Source organism: Dendropsophus ebraccatus, chromosome 11 (genome assembly GCF_027789765.1).
Source record: "Dendropsophus ebraccatus isolate aDenEbr1 chromosome 11, aDenEbr1.pat, whole genome shotgun sequence".
Taxonomy (NCBI): domain Eukaryota; kingdom Metazoa; phylum Chordata; class Amphibia; order Anura; family Hylidae; genus Dendropsophus; species Dendropsophus ebraccatus.
The window spans coordinates 57,605,700-57,628,810 of record NC_091464.1 but is presented as its reverse complement, the minus strand read 5'-3'; the positions used below and the strand labels follow the sequence as shown (position 1 = coordinate 57,628,810).

The window sequence follows — 23,111 nt, the reverse complement described above, 5'->3', positions numbered from 1 at the left end:
TTATGAAGGCAGCCATCTTGACTGAGCTGTTTTCAACCACACTTAGTGATATGCAAACCCCAGGGACAGACAAAAGTGGACAGGAGCCGTTCTATTGACATGAATGGGAAATATTACTGGGTGTACTCTGTGGCCTTTGAAGAGGTCATTCCACAGGGAGGGGGAGGCTAAACTGTGAGTTTCATCTATCATCTCTTCTATTTACTGGAGTCACCTTTACTATAATACAGATCACTTTTCAGAAGCCTCCTCTTTACCATCACAGACAGAAGTCTAGTTTAATCCTAAATCTAGTGGACAAAATGGAAAAACCAAAAGTTCAGGATTATTTAATGATATAGATAGTAAAACAGTAAATTAGAAACAAAAATACAAAAATTCCTAAACAATATGTTTAAAATATGACATTTAAATAATAGTACATGTCCTAATGACACATGCTATTTGGTAGGGGACGTCTCATACATAGTCTGTTCATCGCATTGCAATCCATGCCATAAACTTCAGATGCCTCCTCTGAATCTCTCTTGACAGATACAGACACTAAAAGGGGTCCTGACTCCTAAGGAGTCTCCTGGGTTATTTTTACACGGTTAACTCTTTGTTAGTTTATATAGGACCAGATACAAATTAAAGAATGGGATTAGCCAGAAACAGCGCCACCCCTGTCCTCTGGTTGTGTGTGGTATAAAGTGTCACTGTCGTTATAACTTTAAAAATCTAAATCAACAGTAGATGTGATATAAAGCAAGTTTGCAATTTACATTAATTATTTTTGTTGTTATCATGCTGTAAAACAAAGCTGAATTTACCAGAAATCCAGGTCCAGTCTCCTGATGGTAGATTTTCTGACTTGTACTGGTTGAAAAAAAAAAAAACAGACTAAACACAGGAATTCTGGCCATTACAGAGAGTCGTAGCTCTCTCTGTGACTGCCTTCTCTCTGAGAGCGCTCAGATGGCCTGGGAAACACTGGACTTAATGTTTTCTATTTCCTATTTTTTGAGAAAAGTCAGAAAACAGGAAGTGCTGTGTTTTCCATGATAACTAAAAAAAAAAAAAGGAAAGTAAATTGCAAACTTGCTTTATATCACATCTACTGTTGATTTAAATTTTGAAAGTTATAACGACAGTGACACTTTAAAATAAATGGTGCTATTTTGAAATACCTCAAACAACCTGAGAACAGGGGTGGTGCTGTTTATGGAAGAAATCAGCTGGTTTTTTTTCTAATCCTGCCTGACCCCCGCAGAAAGCCAAAATGCAGGGATCAATTGATTGCTAGATCCTGTTCTCTTTTTAAAAGTTTTTAAAAACATTGGCAACTTTATTCATCTTACTGTGCTCTAAAAGAGCGATGGGGAATTTTTGACCCTCCAGCTGTTGTAAAATATTTCCTATCATGCCTGGACAGTCAATGCAAAAGACATTATCAGCCGATGTTCAATATCTTTATTACAGGGAACGATAATCTGCTGAATCGCCCTGATTTGGCAGATTATTGTTCTGTTAAATAGGGCCCTAAAAGAATATTAAAAGTTATTGAAAAAGTAAAAAAGTTCCTCTTTTGCCTCCCCCCTTCCTGCCTCACTAGCTATCCCCTCTCCCCTTTTAGTGCTCCATATATCCAGATTATGGCTAAAAAAAAACTATAATAAGAATCCTCTGCTTTAATTGAAATGTCATCGGCGGCTTATCTAAGGCGGCCAAGACAACGGCGCGGCGGATCCTCATGTGCCTCGGTATCTTACACTCCCAGCCTCCTTTCATTGAAAGCCCTTGTTCTATAAAGGGCAGAAAAAAATATTGATGTCGCTGATGCTGTAATACGCTAAGAGTTTACTGGAACCTCCATGATAGAGGACAGGAAATGCAGATTGCAGCATCTGCAAACGTATTTATAAAGCAGAGCTGAGTTTGTTAGATGTAACAGAGATGAATGTGTCATTTGGGCGGCATTACTCCAATTCAGCCTAATTACATTTGTATTTGTTGCTCCCTACATGGGGGACTTGTGGTACTGGGTGTTGTAGTGTAGTGTTGTATTGACTTATGGAAGAGTAGTGCAAACATTTGTCGGTGATGCAAAGTGCATGAATGAGACTTCCGAAATACAGGCTCTAAAAGTTAGGTGTTATATAAGAGTCCTGGAAGACTTCCTTGTTGGAAGGTTATGTGACCAAAATCTTTACTTCCTTGACATGTGACCATTGGGTGTGGCAAAGACAAAGCAGTGCTAACCCCTGCAATTCCCTTATACTTCTGTGGAGATCATTTGGCGGTTTGGAATTGTAACAAACAAAACAACAGTACATAAAATGTTCTTCAGCCACATAACGACTATACCAGCTGGGATACAGGTACTGGGGCACTGCACGCTGATTATGAGCGTGATTGAACCACAGCAACTCCGGATCAAGGACCACAAAAGGAGAAATAGCTGCAATAGTTGACACTATAACAGGGGCATAGCTAGGGGTTCAGTCTAGGGGGGGCGAGCAAGTCTGAGTGGGCCCCTAACCGATAAAATTACCCATAGGGAACCTCAGCAGATGACACTGCTTTCCAAATAATAAAGTAAATATTCTACTATATTACTCATAGAGAACAGGGATTGAGATCAGTGTAAAAGGCTTTCTACTTTTCATATATATGGCCATGTAAAATTTAAAGGGGTTATGCAAGATAAGAGAACCATAGCTGCTTTGTTCCAGAAACAGCACCACAGCAACAGAAACATTTTAGACTCCTTGATCCAGGATCATCCTCATGTCTATACAAACTCCCCCTGGTGTAGCCCCCTTTATGCAACCTCTATACAGTATAGGCCCCTCTGTAGTGTTGCCATATGTGCAGTATAGGCCCCTCTGTAGTGTTGCCCCTCTATGTGCAGTATAGGCCCCTCTGTAGTGTTGCATGTCCATCATACTGAGTATTAGATGATGGGAAAGCTGGGTAACCCCATTATACTGAGTATTAGATGCTGGGAAAGCTGGGTGACCCCTTTATACTGAGTACAAGATGCTGGAAAAGACCAACATCATAAGGGGTGTAGTAGTGGAGGTATAGTGGATGAGGGGTGTAGTAGTGGAGGTATAGTGGATAAGGGGTGTAGTAGTGGAGGTATAGTGGATGATGGGTGTAGTAGTGGAGGTATAGTGGATAAGGGGTGTAGTAATGGAGGTATAGTCGATAAGGGGTATAGTAGTGGGGGTGTAGTGGATAAGGGGTGTAGTAGTGGAGGTATAGTGGATAAGGGGTATAGTAGTGGAGGTGTAGTGGATAAGGGGTGTAGTAGTACAGGTAGATATGAGGGGTTTAGTAGTGAAGGTATAGTGGATAAGGGGTGTAGTAGTGGAGGTACTGTATAGTGGATAAGGGGTGTAGTAATAGTACAGGTAGATATGAGGGGTTTAGTAGTGAAGGTATAGTGGATAAGGGGTGTAGTAGTACAGGTATAGAAGAGGGGTGACTGAGGGTGACTGGGGGGACACTGAGGGTGACTGGGGGGACACTGAGGGGGACTGGGGGGACACTGAGTGGGACTGGGGGGACACTGAGTGGGACTGGGGGGACACTGAGTGGGACTGGGGGGACACTGAGGTGGACTCAGGGAACACTGAGGTGACTGGGGGGACACTGAGGGGGACACTGAGGTGAAACTGAGGGGGACTGGGGTGACATTGAGGGGGAATGGGGGACACTGACGGGGACTGGGGGGATACTGAAGGGGACTGGGGGGACACTGAGGTGATTGGGGGACACTGAGGGGGACTGGGGTGACACTGAGGGGGACTGTGGTGACACTGAGGGGGACTGGGGTGGCACTGAGGCAATTGTGGTTACACTGAGGGTGACAGGGGTGACACTGAGGTGACTGTGGTGACAGTGACGGGGACTGGGGGAACACTGAGGTGACTGGGGGGGGGACACTGAGGTGACTGGGGGGGGGGGCACTGAGGGGGACTGGGGCAGCTGGGAGTGTTTGGAGCAGGAGGGCACATACACCTCCTAATCCTCTCACCTCCACACACACGTTCTCCTCCCGGCCTAACAAGGAGCTCCCCGGTCTCTGGAAGAGGCAGCAGGGACTACAGGAGAAGGTGATCGTGTCACTGCGGGTCCTGGAGCTGTAGAGCTGCACTGGAGTCTGAACTGAACCCCCCCGATCCCGCTGTACAGCTCCATGACCCGCATCGACGTGATCACCTTCTCCTGTAGTCCCTGCGGCCTCCAACAGAGACCGGGGAGCTCCATGTCTGGCCGGGAGGAGAGCGGGACGCTCAGTAGAAGGGGCGGGGGCAGGTCAGCCGCGGCGCCGTTAAGTGGCTGGTGGCCACCGGCACCGCACCTCCCCTCTGCAGCCTGTGTACCCAACATCTTTCCTCCACTCACCCCTCTCCAGAGTGCCTGTGTCGCGCCCCACACCGCCCCTTTACGGCTTGCCAGTCGAATCGATTCCTTATCCGATAGATAATGTCATGATGCCCTGCTTTGTGCAAAATTGCAGTAAAAAAAGGCCCCCCAGGAGCTCAGGGCCCCACCCAAAACAGACCTATTATAATCCGCTACTGTAAATTATATATATATATATATATATATATATATATATATATATATATATAGCAGATTATAATTCTACGTTACACCATGTTTGATATATCTCCCTATACTGTATATATATGATTTATTAAACATGGTGTAAAGTAGAATTGTCTTAGTTGCCCCTAGCAACCAATCATATTCCACCTTTCATTTTGCAAAGAATCTGTGAGGAATAAAAGGTGGAATCTGATTGGTTGCTAGGGGCAACTAAGACAATTCTACTTTACACCAGTTTGATAAATCTCCCCCTATCTGAATTTCAAAGGGCGCTACACCCGTAACATGTTGACAAAACTAGGAGTGTAGCTATAAAAGGTGCAGCCACAAAAGTTGCACGAGAGTTCTGATGAAATGAAGGGCCACATAAGAAGACAAGTTTATGAAGGGTATGTGGTAGGTGGAACCCTGGAACAGATTTTACACTGAGGCCTAGGTGAGGCCTATGACATAAACTTTGTAATAACACATTCAGCTCTGCTACATCTGTATATTGAATTTCTTGATAAGCCCCATGATAACATGACTTGATCATTTTCTTCCTTGATTTGCAGCTTGTATTTTCCAGACTCATGGAGCGTGCAGGTCGGGCTGGTGAATCAACCCCTGGAACCTCCAACCAATTCAGTTCTAGTTGAGAAGATCATTTACCACAGCAGATACAAGTCTAGCTCCATGTCCAATGATATTGCCCTCCTTAAACTGGCTACGCCCTTCACTTTCAATGGTAAGTTGTGGTATTTGTACTCAGCATTTGTCATAGTGCGTCATTGGGAATAAAAGGGGATGGAATGAGAATTTAAACAGCGCCCCTCTTGTTATGGGTTGTGCCTGATATTGCAGCGTCTTATTTAAAGTGCACCTATAAGTAGAATAGGTCAAGGACCCTTGTCCATGCATTAAACAAACATCCCACCACACTATGTAATGCCTTATTTCTCCTGTGGGGGAGCTGTAGGGAAACAGCTATAAAAACCCTGTTTTGTTATAATCACAGATGTTTCTGTCAAAAAGATTATAAGGATTAATATATTATTATTATTGTAAAATTATTTTTTACTATAGTTCTTTTTCACTATATTGTGACAAACTTCACTTCAATGTATCTCAATAGAAAGTATAATAGTGTATATAACAATAGTAACCATACAATGTACAATAGGTGACCCTGAAAACCATGTACAATGTCAATAAAGTTATCTTTAGTCTAATATTGCCTATAATAAAAGACATTACTGTTACCTTAGTAACCATGACAGCTACAACACTTAAGGGTAGAAAACATAGTTAGAGTAAGGTTAACATAATATTTAAAGGGGTCATCCAGGATTAGGGAAACATGGCTTTTATTTGTAAGAAGTGTGCCACCCCTGTCTACAGGTTGTATGTGGTATTGCAGTTTAGCTCCATATTGATATTACCTATAGACAGATGTTTTACTATTCCTGGTTTTTCTATTGCTGCATGAAAAATGTATTATAAATCTGATACCTTTATAATTTGGGGTGAAAAATGTAAAATGTGATAGAATTTTTTTCAGAAATTGTGTAAAAAAAAAAAGGTGTGTCTAAAGTAACAATCCAGTGAAATACTAAATCTTAACAAGATAGAGACGAATGATCAGAATTGTAGGTGAGAACCATATAGCGCCCTGCATACTATTGAGTTTTTGTCATCATTCTGTCACAGATCGCCACCTAGTGGTCACTAGATGTAATGATACCATCTCACTTTCTTCTGTCATCAGGCTTAATACAACCAATCTGCCTCCCGAATTATGGAGAAGATTTCCCAGAGGGTAAAATCTGCTGGATATCAGGATGGGGAGCCACAGAGGAAGGAGGTAAAAGAGAGATTTTGTACATATCAGCAGCTTAATAAAAGAAGAGTATAATAAAACTAAGCATTAGTTGGCATGTACAGGATTAGAAAACATGGCTGCTGTAACGGCTGCGGCGGCGTCCCGTGCTCCGGGCCGCCGCCGCAACTTCCCTCTGCCTCATGCAGCCGCCGGGGTCTATGTACAGGGACCCGGCGCTGCTACTAGTTCGGCCCCGGGGGGCGCCTTACCTCGCCCCGCTCCTGTCTCCGTCTGTCCCAGATTTAAAGGGCCAGTCCGCCCTTAATTGGTAGTTGCACCAACCACTCCCTATTTAATCCCAGCATGCCCCACCACAGGTGTTGGAGCCTCTACATGCTTCCCATAGCGTTTGGCCCAGTTCCCTGTTGTTCCTGACCTCAGTCCTTGTCACTAGTCCCTGCCCGCTGCCTTCCTATTGTTCCTGAGTACTGTCCGCCACCTGCGATTACGCCTACAGACCTCTGCCTGCACTATGTTCCTCGCCTCGCCTACCGTCACTAGCAACCAAGCCAGGGGTAGCGACCTGGGGGTCGCCTGACGCAGCGGCCCCTTAGACTCCACTCCCTGGTGAGGTTAGTGCCATCGCTAGTGACGGTTCAGTGGATCCACGACTCCAGGCGTTACAGTAGGCTCCAACCATGGATCCCGGCGAGGTGCCTGATATCCGTGACGTAGCCAGAGTGGTCGCTCAACAGGCTCAACAGATCCAGCAACAGTCGCAGCAGATCCAGCAACTGACTGCCGCCTTACAGCAGCATACTACAGCTCAGCGCTCACCACTCCTGCAGCCTCTTTGAGACTTCGACTGGCTCTCCAGAGTAAATATGGAGGCGATCCCAAGTTGTGCAGGGGATTCCTGACCATGCATATTGAACTCTTAAGTAGTCAGTTTCCCACCGAGCGCTCTAAAGTGGCTTTCATCATCAGCCTATTGGAGGGTAGAGCTCTGGCCTGGGCCACGCCGATGTGGGACCGAGATGATCCTGTTGCTGCCAATCTCCGAACCTTCCTGGCCGAGTTTCGCTCCGTCTTTGAGGAACCTGCCCGTGCCTCTTCAGCTGAGACTGCTCTCCTCAACCTCTCTCAAGGGAGCTCCTCTGTTGGTGACTACGCCATCCAGTTCCGCACCCTGGCAGCTGAATTAGACTGGAATGAGGCCGCTCTAATAGCCACCTTCAAGAAGGGCCTGTCCAGTCGGGTGAAAGACGTGCTCTCCGCCCGCGACCTCCCTACATCTCTGAACAATCTAATCCTACTGGCTACCAGAGTCGACAACCGATTGTCCGAAAGAGAGGAGGAGGTTCGGAAAGAACGGCGACTAAGCCTGCCCCGTCGCCATCACCGCCTCGCACCGGTTTTCCACAATCCTGTTGCTCCAGTACCCCAGTCGACTCCTGAAGTTCCCATGCAAGTAGAACGAGTTCACCTGACCCCTCATGAGAGAGCTCGCCGACTGGAGCTGAATCTCTGTCTCTATTGCGGTGGCTCTGATCACTTCCGGCAGAGATGTCCCTAACGTCCTCAGTGTCTGGGAAACGCTCGCACCTAGGTCCGGTAGGAGAGGCCTCCCTAGGTGTGAATGCCACCTCTCCAAGATTGTCTATGCCAGTTTCCATCCAGACACCCTCAGGACAAACTCACCAGACTACTGCCTTCATCGACTCCGGGTCTGCAGGCAGTTTCATTGCAGCTACCTTGGTCCAAAGATGGCGGCTACCCGTGATCCAGCTAGCCCGATCCCTGTCTATCGCCTCGGTCACGGGCGAGACTCTTACTGAAGCTGTGCACTACCAGACTGCACCTCTAGTCCTCCAGGTGGGCGCTTTACATCAGGAGAAGATCTCCTTCTACGTCTTGCGCCATTCCTCTTCCGACATCCTGCTGGGTCTACCTTGGCTGCAACTACATACCCCTAAGCTAGATCGGAGAACCGGGAAGATTCTCAGTTGGGGTCTGGACTGTCCTAACCGGTGTCTGAGGTCTCCTCAGCCCAAGTGCTCTATGACGTCACCTGATTCCGCTAAGCCTCTATCCGGCCTACCGGCGGAGTATCAAGACTTGGCTGACGTTTTCTCTGCCAAGGAGGCGGACTCTCTACCCCCTCACCGGACGTATGATTGTCCTATAGACCTCATTCCTGGAACTTCTCCGCGTGGTCGGGTGTACCCTCTCTCCGTACCGGAGACTGAAGCTATGTCCTCCTACATATGGGAGAACTTACTGAAGGGTTTCATCCGAAAATCCACGTCCCCTGCTGGTGCAGGATTCTTCTTTGTGCAGAAGAAGGACGGTTCTCTTCGCCCATGCATAGACTACCGGGGCCTAAATAAGGTGACTGTCAAGAACCGATATCCTCTTCCGCTTATCCCCGAACTATTCGACCGTCTCCGTGGAGCCAGGGTCTTCTCCAAGTTGGATCTCAGGGGAGCGTACAATTTAATCCGTATTCGTGAAGGAGACGAATGGAAGACCACTTTTAACACCAGAGATGGGCACTACGAATACCTGGTCATGCCATTCGGCCTATGCAATGCCCCAGCGGTCTTCCAGGAATTCGTCAACGACATATTCCGTGACCTCCTCTATGTCTGCGTCATCGTCTATCTTGACGACATTCTGGTCTTCTCCCCTGACCAGCAGACTCACGTCACAAGTACGTCAGGTCCTACGAAGACTACGGGCCAATCATTTGTACGCCAAGCTGGAGAAGTGCGTTTTCCATCAGCGCAGCCTTCCCTTTCTTGGCTATATTGTCTCCGATCGGGGTATACAGATGGATCCAGCCAAACTCTCAGCTGTTCTCCAGTGGCCACGTCCTGTGGGAATCAGAGCTATCCAACGCCTCCTAGGATTTGCCAACTACTATCGGCAGTTCATCCCACATTTCTCTACCCTGGTCGCACCCATCGTGGCTCTCACAAAGAAGAAGGCGGATCCCAGGCATTGGCCACCTGAGGCCGAGCAAGCCTTCACTAGCCTAAAGTCTGCCTTTGCCTCTGCTCCTGCTCTAGTCCGCCCGGATGCCACCAAGCCGTTTTTACTTGAAGTCGACGCATCTTCAGTGGGCGCTGGAGCCGTCCTCTCGCAAAAGGACGCATCAGGCAAGACCAGAACCTGTGGGTTCTTCTCAAAGACTTTCTCCCCTGCCGAGAGGAACTATACTATTGGCGACCGAGAACTCTTGGCGATTAAGTTGGCACTGGAGGAGTGGCGTCATCTCATAGAGGGGGCTAGGCATCCGGTCAATATCTACACGGACCACAAGAATCTTCTATACCTCCAGTCAGCCCAACGTCTCAATCCCCGGCAGGCCAGGTAGTCGCTTTTCTTTTCACGTTTCAATTTTGTTATCCATTTCCGTCCGGCTGAGAAGAACGTGAAAGCCGATGCTCTCTCCCGAGCATCTGACGTCATGGGACAAGAGGACTCCCCTCGCCACATTATACCTCCCGATCGCCTAGTGCCAGTCGCCACATCTACTTTACAAAGATTGCCTCCCGGAAAGACCTATGTGCGCCCTGCTCTTCGTAGACGGATTTTGAAGTGGGGTCATTGCTCTATGGTGGCCGGGCATCCGGGAGTTCAAAAGACCGGGCAACTGATCTCTCGCCACTATTGGTGGCCCAGCCTACTCCAAGATGTCAAGGACTTTGTGGCATCCTGTACCATCTGTGCCAGGAACAAGTCCTCTCGTCTAAGACCTGCCGGCCTACTTCAGCCCTTGCCAGTCCCAGACCGTCCCTGGTGCCATATAGGCATGGACTTTGTCACAGACTTGCCTCCATCTGCGGGTAACACTGTCATTTGGGTTGTTACTGACCGCTTCTCCAAAATGTCCCACTTTGTGGCTCTTCCTGGACTACCATCCGCTCCTCGCCTGGCCCAGTTGTTATTTCAGGATATCTTCCGCCTACATGGTCTTTCTCTTCATATTGTGTCAGACAGAGGCTCATAATTCGTCTCCAGATTCTGGCGTGCTCTCTGTTCCCAACTCCAAGTGAAGCTGGACTTCTCGTCAGCCTACCATCCCCAGACCAACGGGCAGGTGGAAAGGGTCAATCAAGTCGTTGGCAATTACCTACGACACTTCGTCTCTGCTCGCCAGGACAATTGGTCCAGTCTGCTTCCATGGGCAGAGTTCTCCTACAACCATCTGGACTCGAGTTGCACAGGCAACTCACCCTTCTATGTGGTCTATGGGCGTCACCCTCGTCCTCCTCTACCTCTCTCTCCATCCTCTGAGGTCCCAGCCGTGGAGGAATTGTTGTCTGAGTTGCAGTCGATCTGGGAACAGACTCGACAATCTTTGCTCAAGGCATCTGACCGCATGAAGGAGAAGAGAAGAAGACCTGCCACAAATTTTCTCCCAGGTGACAAAGTCTGGCTCTCGGCCAAATATGTCCGACTCAAGATTCCCAGCTACAAGTTGGGTCCTCGATTCCTCGGTCCTTTCTCGGTGCTAAAACGCATCAACCCTGTCACCTACAAACTCCGCCTACCCCCTACTATGCGGATCCCGAACGCCTTCCATGTTTCCCTCTTAAAGCCAGTGGTCCTCAACCGATTCTCCAATAAGTCTTCGTTCACTGCTCCTCAAGCCGTCTCTGACGACGTCTACATTGTTAAAGACATTCTGGCCATGAAAACTGTCAGAGGAAGACCGTTCTTCCTAGTGGACTGGAGAGGATTTGGTCCTGAGGAGAGGTCCTGGGAACCCGAGGCTAACATCCTGGACCAAGATCTCATCAAGAGGTTCCTGCAGGCAAGAAAGAGGGGGAGACCAAAGGGGGGGGGTTACTGTCACGGCTGCGGCGGCGTCCCGTGCTCCGGGCCGCCGCTGCAACTTCCCTCTGCCTCATGCAGCCGCCGGGTCCATGTACAGGGACCTGGCGCTGCTACTAGTTCGGCCCCCGGGGGCGCCTTACCTCGCCCCGCTCCTGTCTCCATCTGTCTCGGCCGGCGTGCGTGTCCCCGCCTCCTAGGGCGCGCGCATGCCGGCTGCCTCAGATTTAAAGGGCCAGTCTGCCCTTAATTGGTAGTTGCACCAACCACTCCCTATTTAATCCCAGCATGCCCCACCACAGGTGTTGGAGCCTCTACATGCTTCCCATAGCATTTGGCCCAGCTCCCTGTTGTTCCTGACCTCAGTCCTTGTTCCTTGTTCCAGTCCGCTGTCCTTGTCCCTTGTCCCTGCCCGCTGCCTTCCTATTGTTCCTGAGTACTGTCCGCCACCTGCGATTACGCCTACAGACCTCTGCCTGCACTATCTCCTGCCTACTGCTCCTGCCACGCCTCGCCTACCGTCACTAGCAACCAAGCAAGGGGGTAGCGACCTGGGGGTCGCCTGCCGCAGCAAGTCCATCCCGCCTTGCGGCGGGCTCTGGTGAAAACCAGTGGCCCCTTAGACTCCGCTCTCTGGTGAGGTTAGTGCCATCGCTAGTGACGGTTCAGTGGATCCACGACTCCAGGCGTTACAGCTGCTTTCTTCCAAAAACAACCCCAGAGCTACACCTGTCTACAGGTTGTATGTGGCTTTAACGCTAAGTCCTATTCACTTCACTAAAGCCTTGCAATACCAGACACAACTTGTAGAAAGGTGTTGTGCTGTTTCTAACAGAAAGCAACAATCTTTAATGCTTTACAATCCATTTAGAATTCAGTGTAGGTTTCCCCTCCCCCACTCACAGGGCCGGCGTTAGGGGGGGGGCAAGCAGGGCAAATGCCCAGGGCCCCCATCCCCCAGGGGCCCCCTACCGCAGTTCCAGTGGAGAGGAGAGCACAGACAGCATCCTGCAGCGTCTGGGACTGATCCCTGGCTGCTGCTATCAGGGGTCATGCAGAGGCTGCAGGACGCTGGGCTCCGTGTCTGCTCCCCCTCCCCCTCCCTCCAGCTCCTCTCACTGCACGTGACTTCCTGCTCTGGTGTGGAGCTGTCGGGACGATGGAGGAGAGGGCTGCCCGGTAAGGATGACAGCCTGCTGCAAGGAACATGAGGGAGATGCACCACTACACCCAGCATGCTAGAGAAAGTAAGTATTCTGTACATGTAGTGTGTAATGTGTATGAATGTAGGTGTATAATGCATGAATGCAGTGTGTGTTACATGTCCTGTGTATAGTGTGTGGACTGGATGGTTTGTATCTGTATAATGTGTTTTCATGGGTGTGTGAGTGTGTGTATATATATATATATATATATATATATATACACACACACTCACACACCCATACACACACACCATTATATATATATATATATATATATATATATATATATATATATATATATATATATAAAATGGTGTGTGTGTATAAGCACTGCTGACTCCAAGTGTTGAGATGAATAGACTGTATATAGGAGCTGCAGCCATTCTCCGGCCTCATCAGTCCTATGTAATTGCTGCAGCTCCTATGTATAGTGTATGATGACATCACTAAGGCAATACGGTGTATTTTATTGAGAAAAAAATAAGGTGGTATTCAGTCTTTAGGTGGTGGTCACTGTATGGTGGTAATATTGGTCTGTATATAGTGTCATTATGCAGTGGTCACTCTATGGTGGTAATATTGGTCTGTATATAGTGTCATTATGCAGTGGTCACTCTTTGGCATTAATATTGGTCTGTATATAGCGTATATATATATATATATATACACTCATTACTGCCATAGATTGACTACCACATAATGACACTATATACAGACCAATATTACCGCCATACAGTGACCACCACATAATGACTCTATATACACACTATATACAGACCAATAGTACAACCATAGAGTGATCGCCCACATAATATTGGTCTGTATATAGTGTGTATATAGAGTCATTATACAGGGGTCAGTCTATGGCAGTAATTTTGGTCTGTATATAGAGTCATTATGCAGTGGTCACTCTATGGCGGTAATATTGGTCTGTATATAGTGTCATTATGCAGTGGTCACTCTTTGGCATTAATATTGGTCTGTATATAGCGTATATATAGAGTCATTATTGCCATAGATTGACTACCACATAATGACACTATATACAGTACAGTCACAGTACAGTATATATAGTACAGCCATAGAGTGATCGCCACATAATATTGGTCTGCATACAGTGTATATAGAGTCATTATACAGGGGTCAGTCTATGGCAGTAATATTGGTCTCTATATAGAGTCATTATGCAGTGGTCACTCTATGGCGGTAATATTGGTCTGTATATAGAGTGTATATAAAGTCATTATACAGGGGTCAGCCTTTGGCAATAATATTGGTCTGTATATAGCGTATATAGCGTAGAGTCATTACTGCCATAGATTGACTGCCACATAATGACTCTATATATACACTATATACACCAATAGTACAGCCATAGGGTGACAGCCACATAATATTGGTCTGTATACAGTGTATATACAGTCATTTATTATACAGTGGTCAGTCTATAGCGGTAATATTGGTCTGTATATAGTGTATATAGAGTCATTATGCGGTGGTCACTCTATGGCGGTAATATTGGTCTGTATATAGTGTATATAGAGTCATTATGGGGAGGTCACTTTTATGGTGGTAATATTGGCCTATATATAGTGTGTTTTCTTCAATAACGGTATGGAGGTAATATTTGGTCCTGATTATAGTGATTTTTTTAAATTTATTTTTTTAAAGCAATTCATATAAATAGTTCTTGTATTTACACCACTAGCGGGCAGTCCTGACATTTAGCGGCAGTCCTGGCATGTAGGGGCAGTCCTGGCATTTAGCGGCATTCCTGGCATTTAGCGGCAGTCCTGGCATGTAGTGGCAGTCCCAGAATGTAGCGGCGGTCCTGACATGTAGGGGCAGTCCCAGAATGTAGCGGCGGTCCTGACATGTAGGGGCAGTCCTGACATGTAGGGGCAGTCCCAGAATGTAGCGGCGGTCCTGACATGTAGGGGCAGTCCCCACATGTAGGGGCGGTCCCGACATGTAGGGGCAGTCCCGACATGTAGAGGCGGTCCCGACATGTAGAGGCGGTCCCGACATGTAGGGGCGGTCCCGACATGTAGGGGCGGTCCCGACATGTAGCTGCGGTCCCGACATGTAGCTGCGGTCCCGGCATGTAGCGGTAGTCCTGACATGTAGCGGCATGTAAACTTCTGAACTGAGTAAGGGCCCTAATACATGGAGCGAAAATTGTCCGAATCAGGACGCTATCGCTCTGTGAGGACACTGGGGACACCTGGGAACATGATCAGGTAGTATATATCACAGACAAGGCCTGAGGACACCGGGGAACATGATCAGGTAGTATATATCACAGACATGGCCTGAGGACACCGGGGAACGTGATTAGGTAGTATATATATCTTTATTGTTTACTATATACAGCAAGGATTGCACACACATCACTAATGATATACTGTATATATACACATAGGGGGAGATTTATCAAACATGGTGTAAAGTGAAACTGGCTCAGTTGCCCCTAGCAACTTATCAGATTCCAGCTTTCATTACTCAGATTCTAAGTAGGTGGAATCTGACTGGTTGCTAGGGGCAACTGAGCCAATTCTTCTTTACACCAGTTTGATAAATCTCCTCCATAGCTTTTGCTGTAGTAGGCTCTCTAAGCGAGCTCCATTCTACCAGATTGGCGCTCACTTCTGCAGAATATCAGGCCGTGTAATACGGCCTTAAAAGTGGCCGTATGCTTCCAATAACTGCTGGCTGAACATTCCTTCAGCTGACAATTATCTCTCCCATCCGGTCCCGTCCTCCCCATACACAGAAATTTGGCACATCTGAGTTTTCCTGTGTTTTCTATGAGAGGGTAAAACCATAGCCATACAGATCTGATGGCGGCTTATCTCTCTTAGAACAAAGAGGTTGGGCATTGATTTTCCATCAAGCTTGATCCCCTATATCCACTGATATCATCTGTCAGAGGACTGTCCAGAGAGCCCCATACACCTTACACTGATGGCCGAACCCACCAGGAGCAACAGGTACCACCAACAAAAGAGTAAAATGTATGGGGACCTTAAATTGTTGCTAAAATATTTCAGCATTTGGGGCCCCACCTTTAACTTTGCCCAGGGCCACATCTAGTCTAAAACCGGCCCTGCCCACTCACACTTACTGGGCCCTGGGAAGATGAGATCTGAACTGCTGTATGCAGGGTCATCAATCTTTGCAGCTGTGGTAGTAAACATGGTGGGCATATTAGGTAACAGTTTGGTATCTTTATGGATTGTTCCATAAAGTTGATTACAAGAGGGGCGATGTTCTGAAAATTTTCTACATACATTAATTTATAGTGTGTAGAGGACCAATGAGGAGAAGACCAATGTGTGTAGGCAGTTTTACATAACTTATCCTGTACTGATCCTGAGCTACATCCTGTATTATACTCCAGAGCTGCTCTCACTATTCTGCTGGTGGGGTCACTGTGTACATACATTACATTACTTATCCTGTTCTAATCCTGAGTTACATCCTTTATTATACTCCAGAGCTGCACTCACTATTCTGCTGGTTACCTTAAGACACACCTGTTACCAGACTTCCTAATAACATATTACATTTACCCTCTAAAATATCACATAGGGTAAAACTGGTGAAATGATCTGGACTATTACCTCCACCAGTTCCCAAAATAAACAAGGATGAGCACAAAAAGGTGTCCACATGGGAAAAACCTATAAATGGCCAGATTCACACTACGGAAATCAGGCGTAGATTCCTAGTGAAGGAATTGACATGTTAATTCTTTGAGCAGAGAGGCAAGGAGAGCAGAAGTGCATGAGGCATACCACTGAAACAGATAGCAGGCTGGATTCCGAGCAGAGTCTGCGGTCGGGGGTTCCGCTCAGAATCTCTACCTGATTTCCGTAGTGTGAATCGGCTCTAACACTGATATGTTTATATATTGTTTTCTACATTGTTTCTAATTTTTTTGCACATATTTATTGAGTCTATAGATTTGTACAGCACAAAGTAGCCTCTAGGGGGAGAAAAATGAAGACAGATGTATACAGCTAGGCTTTATAGCCTTTATAGATGCTATATACACTCACCGGCCACTTTATTAGGTACACCATACTAGTAACGGGTTGGACCCCCTTTTGCCTTCAGAACTGCCTCAATTCTTCATGGCATAGATTCAACAAGGTGCTGGAAGCATTCCTCAGAGATTTTGGTCCATATTGACATGATGGCATCACACAGTTGCCGCAGATTTGTCGGCTGCACATCCATGATGCGAATCTCCCGTTCCACCACATCCCACAGATGCTCTATTGGATTGAGATCTGGTGACTGTGGAGGCCATTGGAGTACAGTGAACTCATTGTCATGTTCAAGCAGAAATCGAGACTCATCAGATCAGGCAACGTTTTTCCAATCTTCTACTGTCCAATTTCGATGAGCTTGTGCAAATTGTAGCCTCAGTTTCCTGTTCTTAGCTGAAAGGAGTGGCACCCGGTGTGGTCTTCTGCTGCTGTAGCCCATCTGCCTCAAAGTTCGACGTACTGTGCGTTCAGAGATGCTCTTCTGCCTACCTTGGTTGTAACGGTTGGCTATTTGAGTCACGGTTGCCTTTCTATCAGCTCGAACCAGTCTGCCCATTCTCCTCTGACCTCTGGCATCAACAAGGCATTTCCGCCCACAGAACTGCCGCTCACTGGATGTTTTTTCTTTTTCAGACCATTCTCTGTAAACCCTAGAGATTGTTGTGCGTGAAAATCCCAGTAGATCAGCAGTTTCTGAAATACTCAGACCAGCCCTTCTGGCACCAACAACCATGCCACGTTCAAAGGCACTCAAATCACCTTTCTTCCCCCATACTGATGCTCGGTTTGAACTGCAGGAGATTGTCTTGACCATGTCTACATGCCTAAATGCACTGAGTTGCCGCCATGTGATTGGCTGATTAGAAATTAAGTGGGAACGTGCAGTTGGACAGGTGTACCTAATAAAGTGGCCGGTGAAAGTAGATACTAGGGGAGCCTGCAGTTTGATCCCCTAGTAGTTTATTCTCTGTACATAGAACTTGTATACCTTGTTGACAAAGGTCATGTTGACCGAAACGTCCAGCAATATTATGGTATACTGAAAACATGCTTTGAGCACTATACTACCCGTGTTGATAACTGTCTAAAACTTTAAATGCAAAAATAAAACCCCGAAAAAATGATGGCAATTTAAATGTGTGCAGTTGATATTTCTTTTTCTATGACAATTTTGTTCAACTGGCACCACCCTCAAGAGTGTGCGCAGATATATTGGTACCTTCATTATACAATGCAGTCACATGTCCACCATATAAAATGCAGTCACATATCCAGTATATATAGTGCGGTCTCCCCCTGACTGACCACAAGGTGTAGTCATAACCTTTAACATTTAGCTGCAAGTGCTCATCAGGAGTGCTTGCAGTTAAAGCGACATTTGTAGCACCAAGGAGGCCCACAATTATGTCAGCGATGGTCTGCTGCTTGTGCACTTCACTTCAATGGGTAGCCCAAACAATCTAGGGATTGATCGGGCAGCCCATTCTGCTCCTCCTCACTATGTGTGTCATAGCCCAGGCAGCTAGCGGGGAACAAGAAGGAAGTGTGGTGTTGCACCACTGGTTGGTGGATGTTATCACTGGTGTTGTACAGCTCAGCCAGGGGTGGTATAGTCGTGATGCCAGTGCTAGTCCAGCACACAGGTGTGATGTTGGTACCTGCTTTTAGTGTTGTTGCTGGCTGTACTCATAGTGACCTGCCAGGTTGTGATGGGTCCCTTGGGCTCTTGTCACAGTAGTCCTGAGTGGCAAATGACCCTCCCGGACTATCGGTACCGTCTCCCACAGAAAGGGGAAAAACTGACCCAAGGTGTCTAGCAAAGGTGTATAGGTGCTGGTGCTGATGAAAAGACAACTAAGTCCCAGTGATAAAAAATAGAACATCTTTTACTGTACAGTCTCTGGATAAGATAAAACACTTTGACAGCAAATGGATAACCTTGATATAGACTTAATTGCTTGACTTGGTTTGTGCTGTGGAGATACTTGGAAGTGTAGAATACAGTAGAGGTAGTTGTAACGATTATTGCAGAGCTTAGAGTAGAGTGGAGCAGCGTAGAGGAGAGGAGTTTGTCAAGGGAGTCCCAACCCAAAGTAGTACTGTGCTCTGCCGGAACTTAAGAAAAATACTTGAAAGTGAGAGTGTCACTTGTATGCATGTTTAGAACAATGTCTGACCACCTTCTTCCCTGCAGTGTCGAGCTTCCCTTCCTAATAGGGTGATACAAGCCCCAACCGTGGTTACCTGGGTGAAGCTAAGGGTCCGAGAGTGTCCCGGTTTCACCTTCACTGCGAAATAGAATACACAGACCTTCTGGTATCTTTGTTCTATTCAGGCTAGTTTCTCTGTGTATCAGGATACTGCCCTGCACTTTGTAGAGTGGTTCTCGGCGAGGGCTCGGTTTATTCCCGACTCTTCTCTCTTGGTAGTGTCTAGCACTGCATAGTAGTTTTAGTGGATAGACTGGAGAAACTGAGTGTCTCTGGTTGCTTCATACACGTGTGTCTCTGACTAACTCGCGAACTACACCACACACTGCACTTGTCCCGGACATGGGTCCTGGCAGATCAAGGTCCTGGTTTGGCTACAGTAAGACTGAAGCTACACTTCCTCCCACCAAATGACTATTTCTTACAGGAGTATGTAAGAGACCCTGTGAGTGGTGGAAAAGAGTGTGTGCAAAGAAAGGAAGGAGAAGGATAGGTCAGAAAGAGTATCTCCAGAAAAGTGCATAATACATAAGAAACAGTAACCCTTTGTTAGCTCAAGCTGTGCAATCCAAAAGAGCATACATATAAAATACATATAAAAATAAACCTTAAGGGTAGCTCAACACACTGTATCGCAGCGGATTTTCTGCTGCGGATCCGCAGCGGATTTGATCTAAATGACTTAACACAGCATCAAATCTGCATCATCAAATCTGCTGCAGATCTACTGCGGATCCTGTACGTGTGAATGCACCCTAAATGAACATTCCATGCCAAATTGATACATTTTTAAGTCAAGTGTAAATTCTGAGGGGATGGGGCAAAACGCAAGTGTTAAAGTCTGTTAAGTTATTAAAATATTTTTATCAGTTTCTTTACATTTACCGGTCACTTTTTTTTTCTTAAAGGGGAAATTCTTTAAAAAAATAGTTTTTTTTGAACAATCACAATGTATGATTTTATCCTCACTGCCCCTTTACTTGTCACTGACCATGTACCTGCGTTCTATATGTTACCTTCTGTGTTTTTTGCCATGGTGACCGTATAGATCTTTTTCTGTCTCAGTACCTGGACTGTATTAGAGATTCTGCTCTTGAAGCCTTTGTCATAAACTTAATCATAGTTTCATCCAGTGTTAAAGCCCTCAAAATCCGTGTTGTTGTGTTTTTTTTTTTGTTTTTTTTTTTTACTTTTTTTTTCTTTAATGGAAATGGTAGATCTGCTCGCCGCTTTTGTGAAAGATATTTAAATGAGGGATTAGGAAGCAGCTTATTCTTCTCCTTAAAGCCTGCTGCTGAATTCATTGCATCACACACGGTTGCCATGGAAATGGCTGTATTATTACCAATTCAGCGCAGCAATGGGATCGCAGCAGGTGGCAAGTTAGCAAGACGGGCGAAAAGGTTTCAGTATTCAAGACAAAAAGCAAAGAAAAAAAAAAAGCAAATAACATGTGAAGTATAAGTGTGCAGCGCGCTCCATCTCCTGCCCTGCCAGAAAACACTGTATTACAAAAAAAAAAAAAAAAAAAAATGAAGTTTGTGATGATATATCACAAAAAAGTGGAAAAGTAGCTTGTAGACAATTAGTAAAACATGGCGACTTTCTTCCCTAGACAGCGCCATACCACAGGAGGGAAACTACGTGAATGGTTCCCTTATAGTTGTAGAATAACTGAAGAGACTTATTCTCTTCTTTCCATACAATGACAAAAAGCTCAGTGGTTGTGGTGGCTTCAAAAGGCTCAGTATGCATTATGGTTGCAACAGTAAATGCTCTGTACACGTCCTGACTTTAGCAATGCAAATGATGGCTGATCAGAGAGATTGGCACTCGTTTAAAAAGCCTTTACAAACCTCGATCAATCAATGGCCTATTAGCTTCATCATAGTAGGCTGCTCAGGGGGTGCTAGTGACAGAAGATGCGGTCAGCCAACGAGCCGGCGTTTTCCTGGTTACTTGCCCTTTTCCATGGGCTGATTATCAATAGTAAAAAAGTGGCTAATCGGCCCATATAATCTTGGTGATTACAATGCACACAGGATAGCGCTGTAATGTAAACTCTACAGAACCAAAAAGACAAAATATAAGACTAGATACCTGTATAACCCTCAAGTTGCTGTTTACACCACTGGACACACTACAGGGGTTCACACAGGCCTCAACTTACAAATCACCTTACAAAGTCCTATTCCATGTCAGGCTTCTCTCCCCAAAGACCTATTTCCTTCATCACAGACCCAGCTCAGGGCCTTATTTAACCCATTTATATGGACAAACCTATTATTCTGGAACATTAGACAACTGAACCTACTAGGCTGCACCTTGGACCTCGAGGATGAACACCAGACCTTCAACAGAACTGGCCTATATTACAGTACTGACTGAACCCATCTTTGACCCTTCAAAGAATTGAAGATGTCAAAGAATTATTATGTCAATTCTTTGAGCGGAAAGGCACGGAGGCACGCAAGCCCTCTCATTAAAAAAAGATAGAAGGCAGGATTTGGCGCTAAGTCCACGAGGGAGGTTTCCGCATGGAATCTTGGCGCCGATTCCGTAGTATGAACGCAGCCATAGTGTGTGAAAGGGCCATCGCCAGCAGGTCTTTACCTCATGAATGTGTAGGTGGAATAAACCTTTCTTAATTGCAATGTTGGTGAGCGCCACATTTTTTTATTCTTGGTTTGGGCTACCTCCACCATTTGTCCACCAGAAGCCGGCATCCCTATCTGTCTCACAAATGGTCACTAGATAGCTCGCCATTTGCCATGATAACCAGGTAATGCTCAGTGAATCAGAGGGACTTGCTTCACCAGGTGACCCTCTAAGCAGTTTTCCCCCAGCCCAATCTCATGCCTCTGTCCTCCAGCCCATCACCCACTGATCTCTTCAACGGCCAAATTTCCTTCAGCCTCCAGTCTACTGGCATTTTCCAATGTCCAAAACTGCTGAAGCATCCAGTAAATCTTACATCCTCCAGGTGGTAGAGGTCAATGGCAGCTCCAATGGCCATCAGCCCTGGTCCTCCCACATTCTTCCAGCAACTGTTTGTGGTGGTGCAGCATGGTAAGCATCACCACTCTTGTCTTTGCAGCAACATTAGCCTCTTTCTGGGCCTATTTTACTATTCCTCCTGAGGCTGAAATCAGAAATACATCATTCCTACAGCCGGCCATAGCTACTCAGTAGGATCACAAAGTAAACTAATCTAACATGGGTAAAATTAAAGACCTCATATACTCAGTATATACATATACATACAATAACTATGTGCCATCCACAGAGTGTGTTTAGTTTTATGCATGATTTTTTTCTCTTTCCATTACCTAACAGGGGACACATCTCAGACAATGGACTATGCTGGGGTACCCCTCATATCAAATAGAGTCTGTAACACAAAATATATCTACGGTGGAGTCATAAAGCCATCCATGCTGTGCGCCGGCTTTTTGGAAGGTGGAGTAGATACCTGTCAGGTATTAAAGAAGATTTTATTAATTATAAATATATATATAAAAGAACCTCCCTGCTTATCAGAACCACATCAACCCCTGGGTGTAGGCCATCATCATAACATAGCCAGTTGGTTTGTTTTTCACACTAGAAATCATGTATTTTTTCTTTACAACTATAATACTATATTTATACATACAAGAATATAACAACTATAATACTGTTCCTATATACTAGAATATAATTACTATAATACTGCTCCTATGTACAATAATATAACTACTATAATACTGCTCCTATGTACAAGAATATAACTACTATAATACTGCTCCCTAACTACAAGAATATAACTACTATAATACTGCTCCTACTGTATGTACAAGAATATAACTTCCATAAGGCTGCTCCTATATACAAGAATATAAATCCTATAATACTGCCCCCTATATACAAGAATATAGCTACTGTAATACTGCTCCTATATACAAGAATATAACTACTATAATACTGCTCCTATGTACAAGAATATAACTATTATAATACTGCTCCCTATATACAAGAATATAACTACTATAATACTGCTCCTATATACAAGAATATAACTACTATAATACTTCCTCCTATATACAAGAATACAACTGCTATATTACTGCTCCTATATACAAGAATATAACTACTATAATACTGCTCCCTATATACAAGAATATAACTACTATAACACACAAGCTACAAAGAGATGTCGGCACTATCGCATTCAGTGGTAAGCAATGCGTTCACAAATGTGTTTTAAGTGTAGGAAGTGTCACTTTTGGTATCTCGGGTAACGGGATTATTTAGACCCGATAGAGTTGCCTTTATGTGGTGCTCAGACAGGTATGCAGAGGTAAGTAAATCCAATATAATGCACAAGCCAAGTAGTGAAGCAGCAGAAAGATGACCC

The 23,111-nt window shown here is 45.7% G+C and overlaps 1 protein-coding gene across 1 annotated transcript in view; it reads left to right on the top strand.

The window, feature by feature from the left end:
• The window catches only part of TMPRSS3 (transmembrane serine protease 3), a 53,755-nt gene that overhangs the window by 18,717 nt on the left and 11,927 nt on the right, over positions 1-23,111 (top strand). The window contains exons 9-11 of the mRNA XM_069944911.1: positions 5,157-5,329; positions 6,350-6,445; positions 22,052-22,194. Of these exons, the coding sequence (XP_069801012.1) occupies positions 5,157-5,329; positions 6,350-6,445; positions 22,052-22,194 (412 nt within the window). The remainder of the gene's footprint in view (positions 1-5,156; positions 5,330-6,349; positions 6,446-22,051; positions 22,195-23,111) is intronic.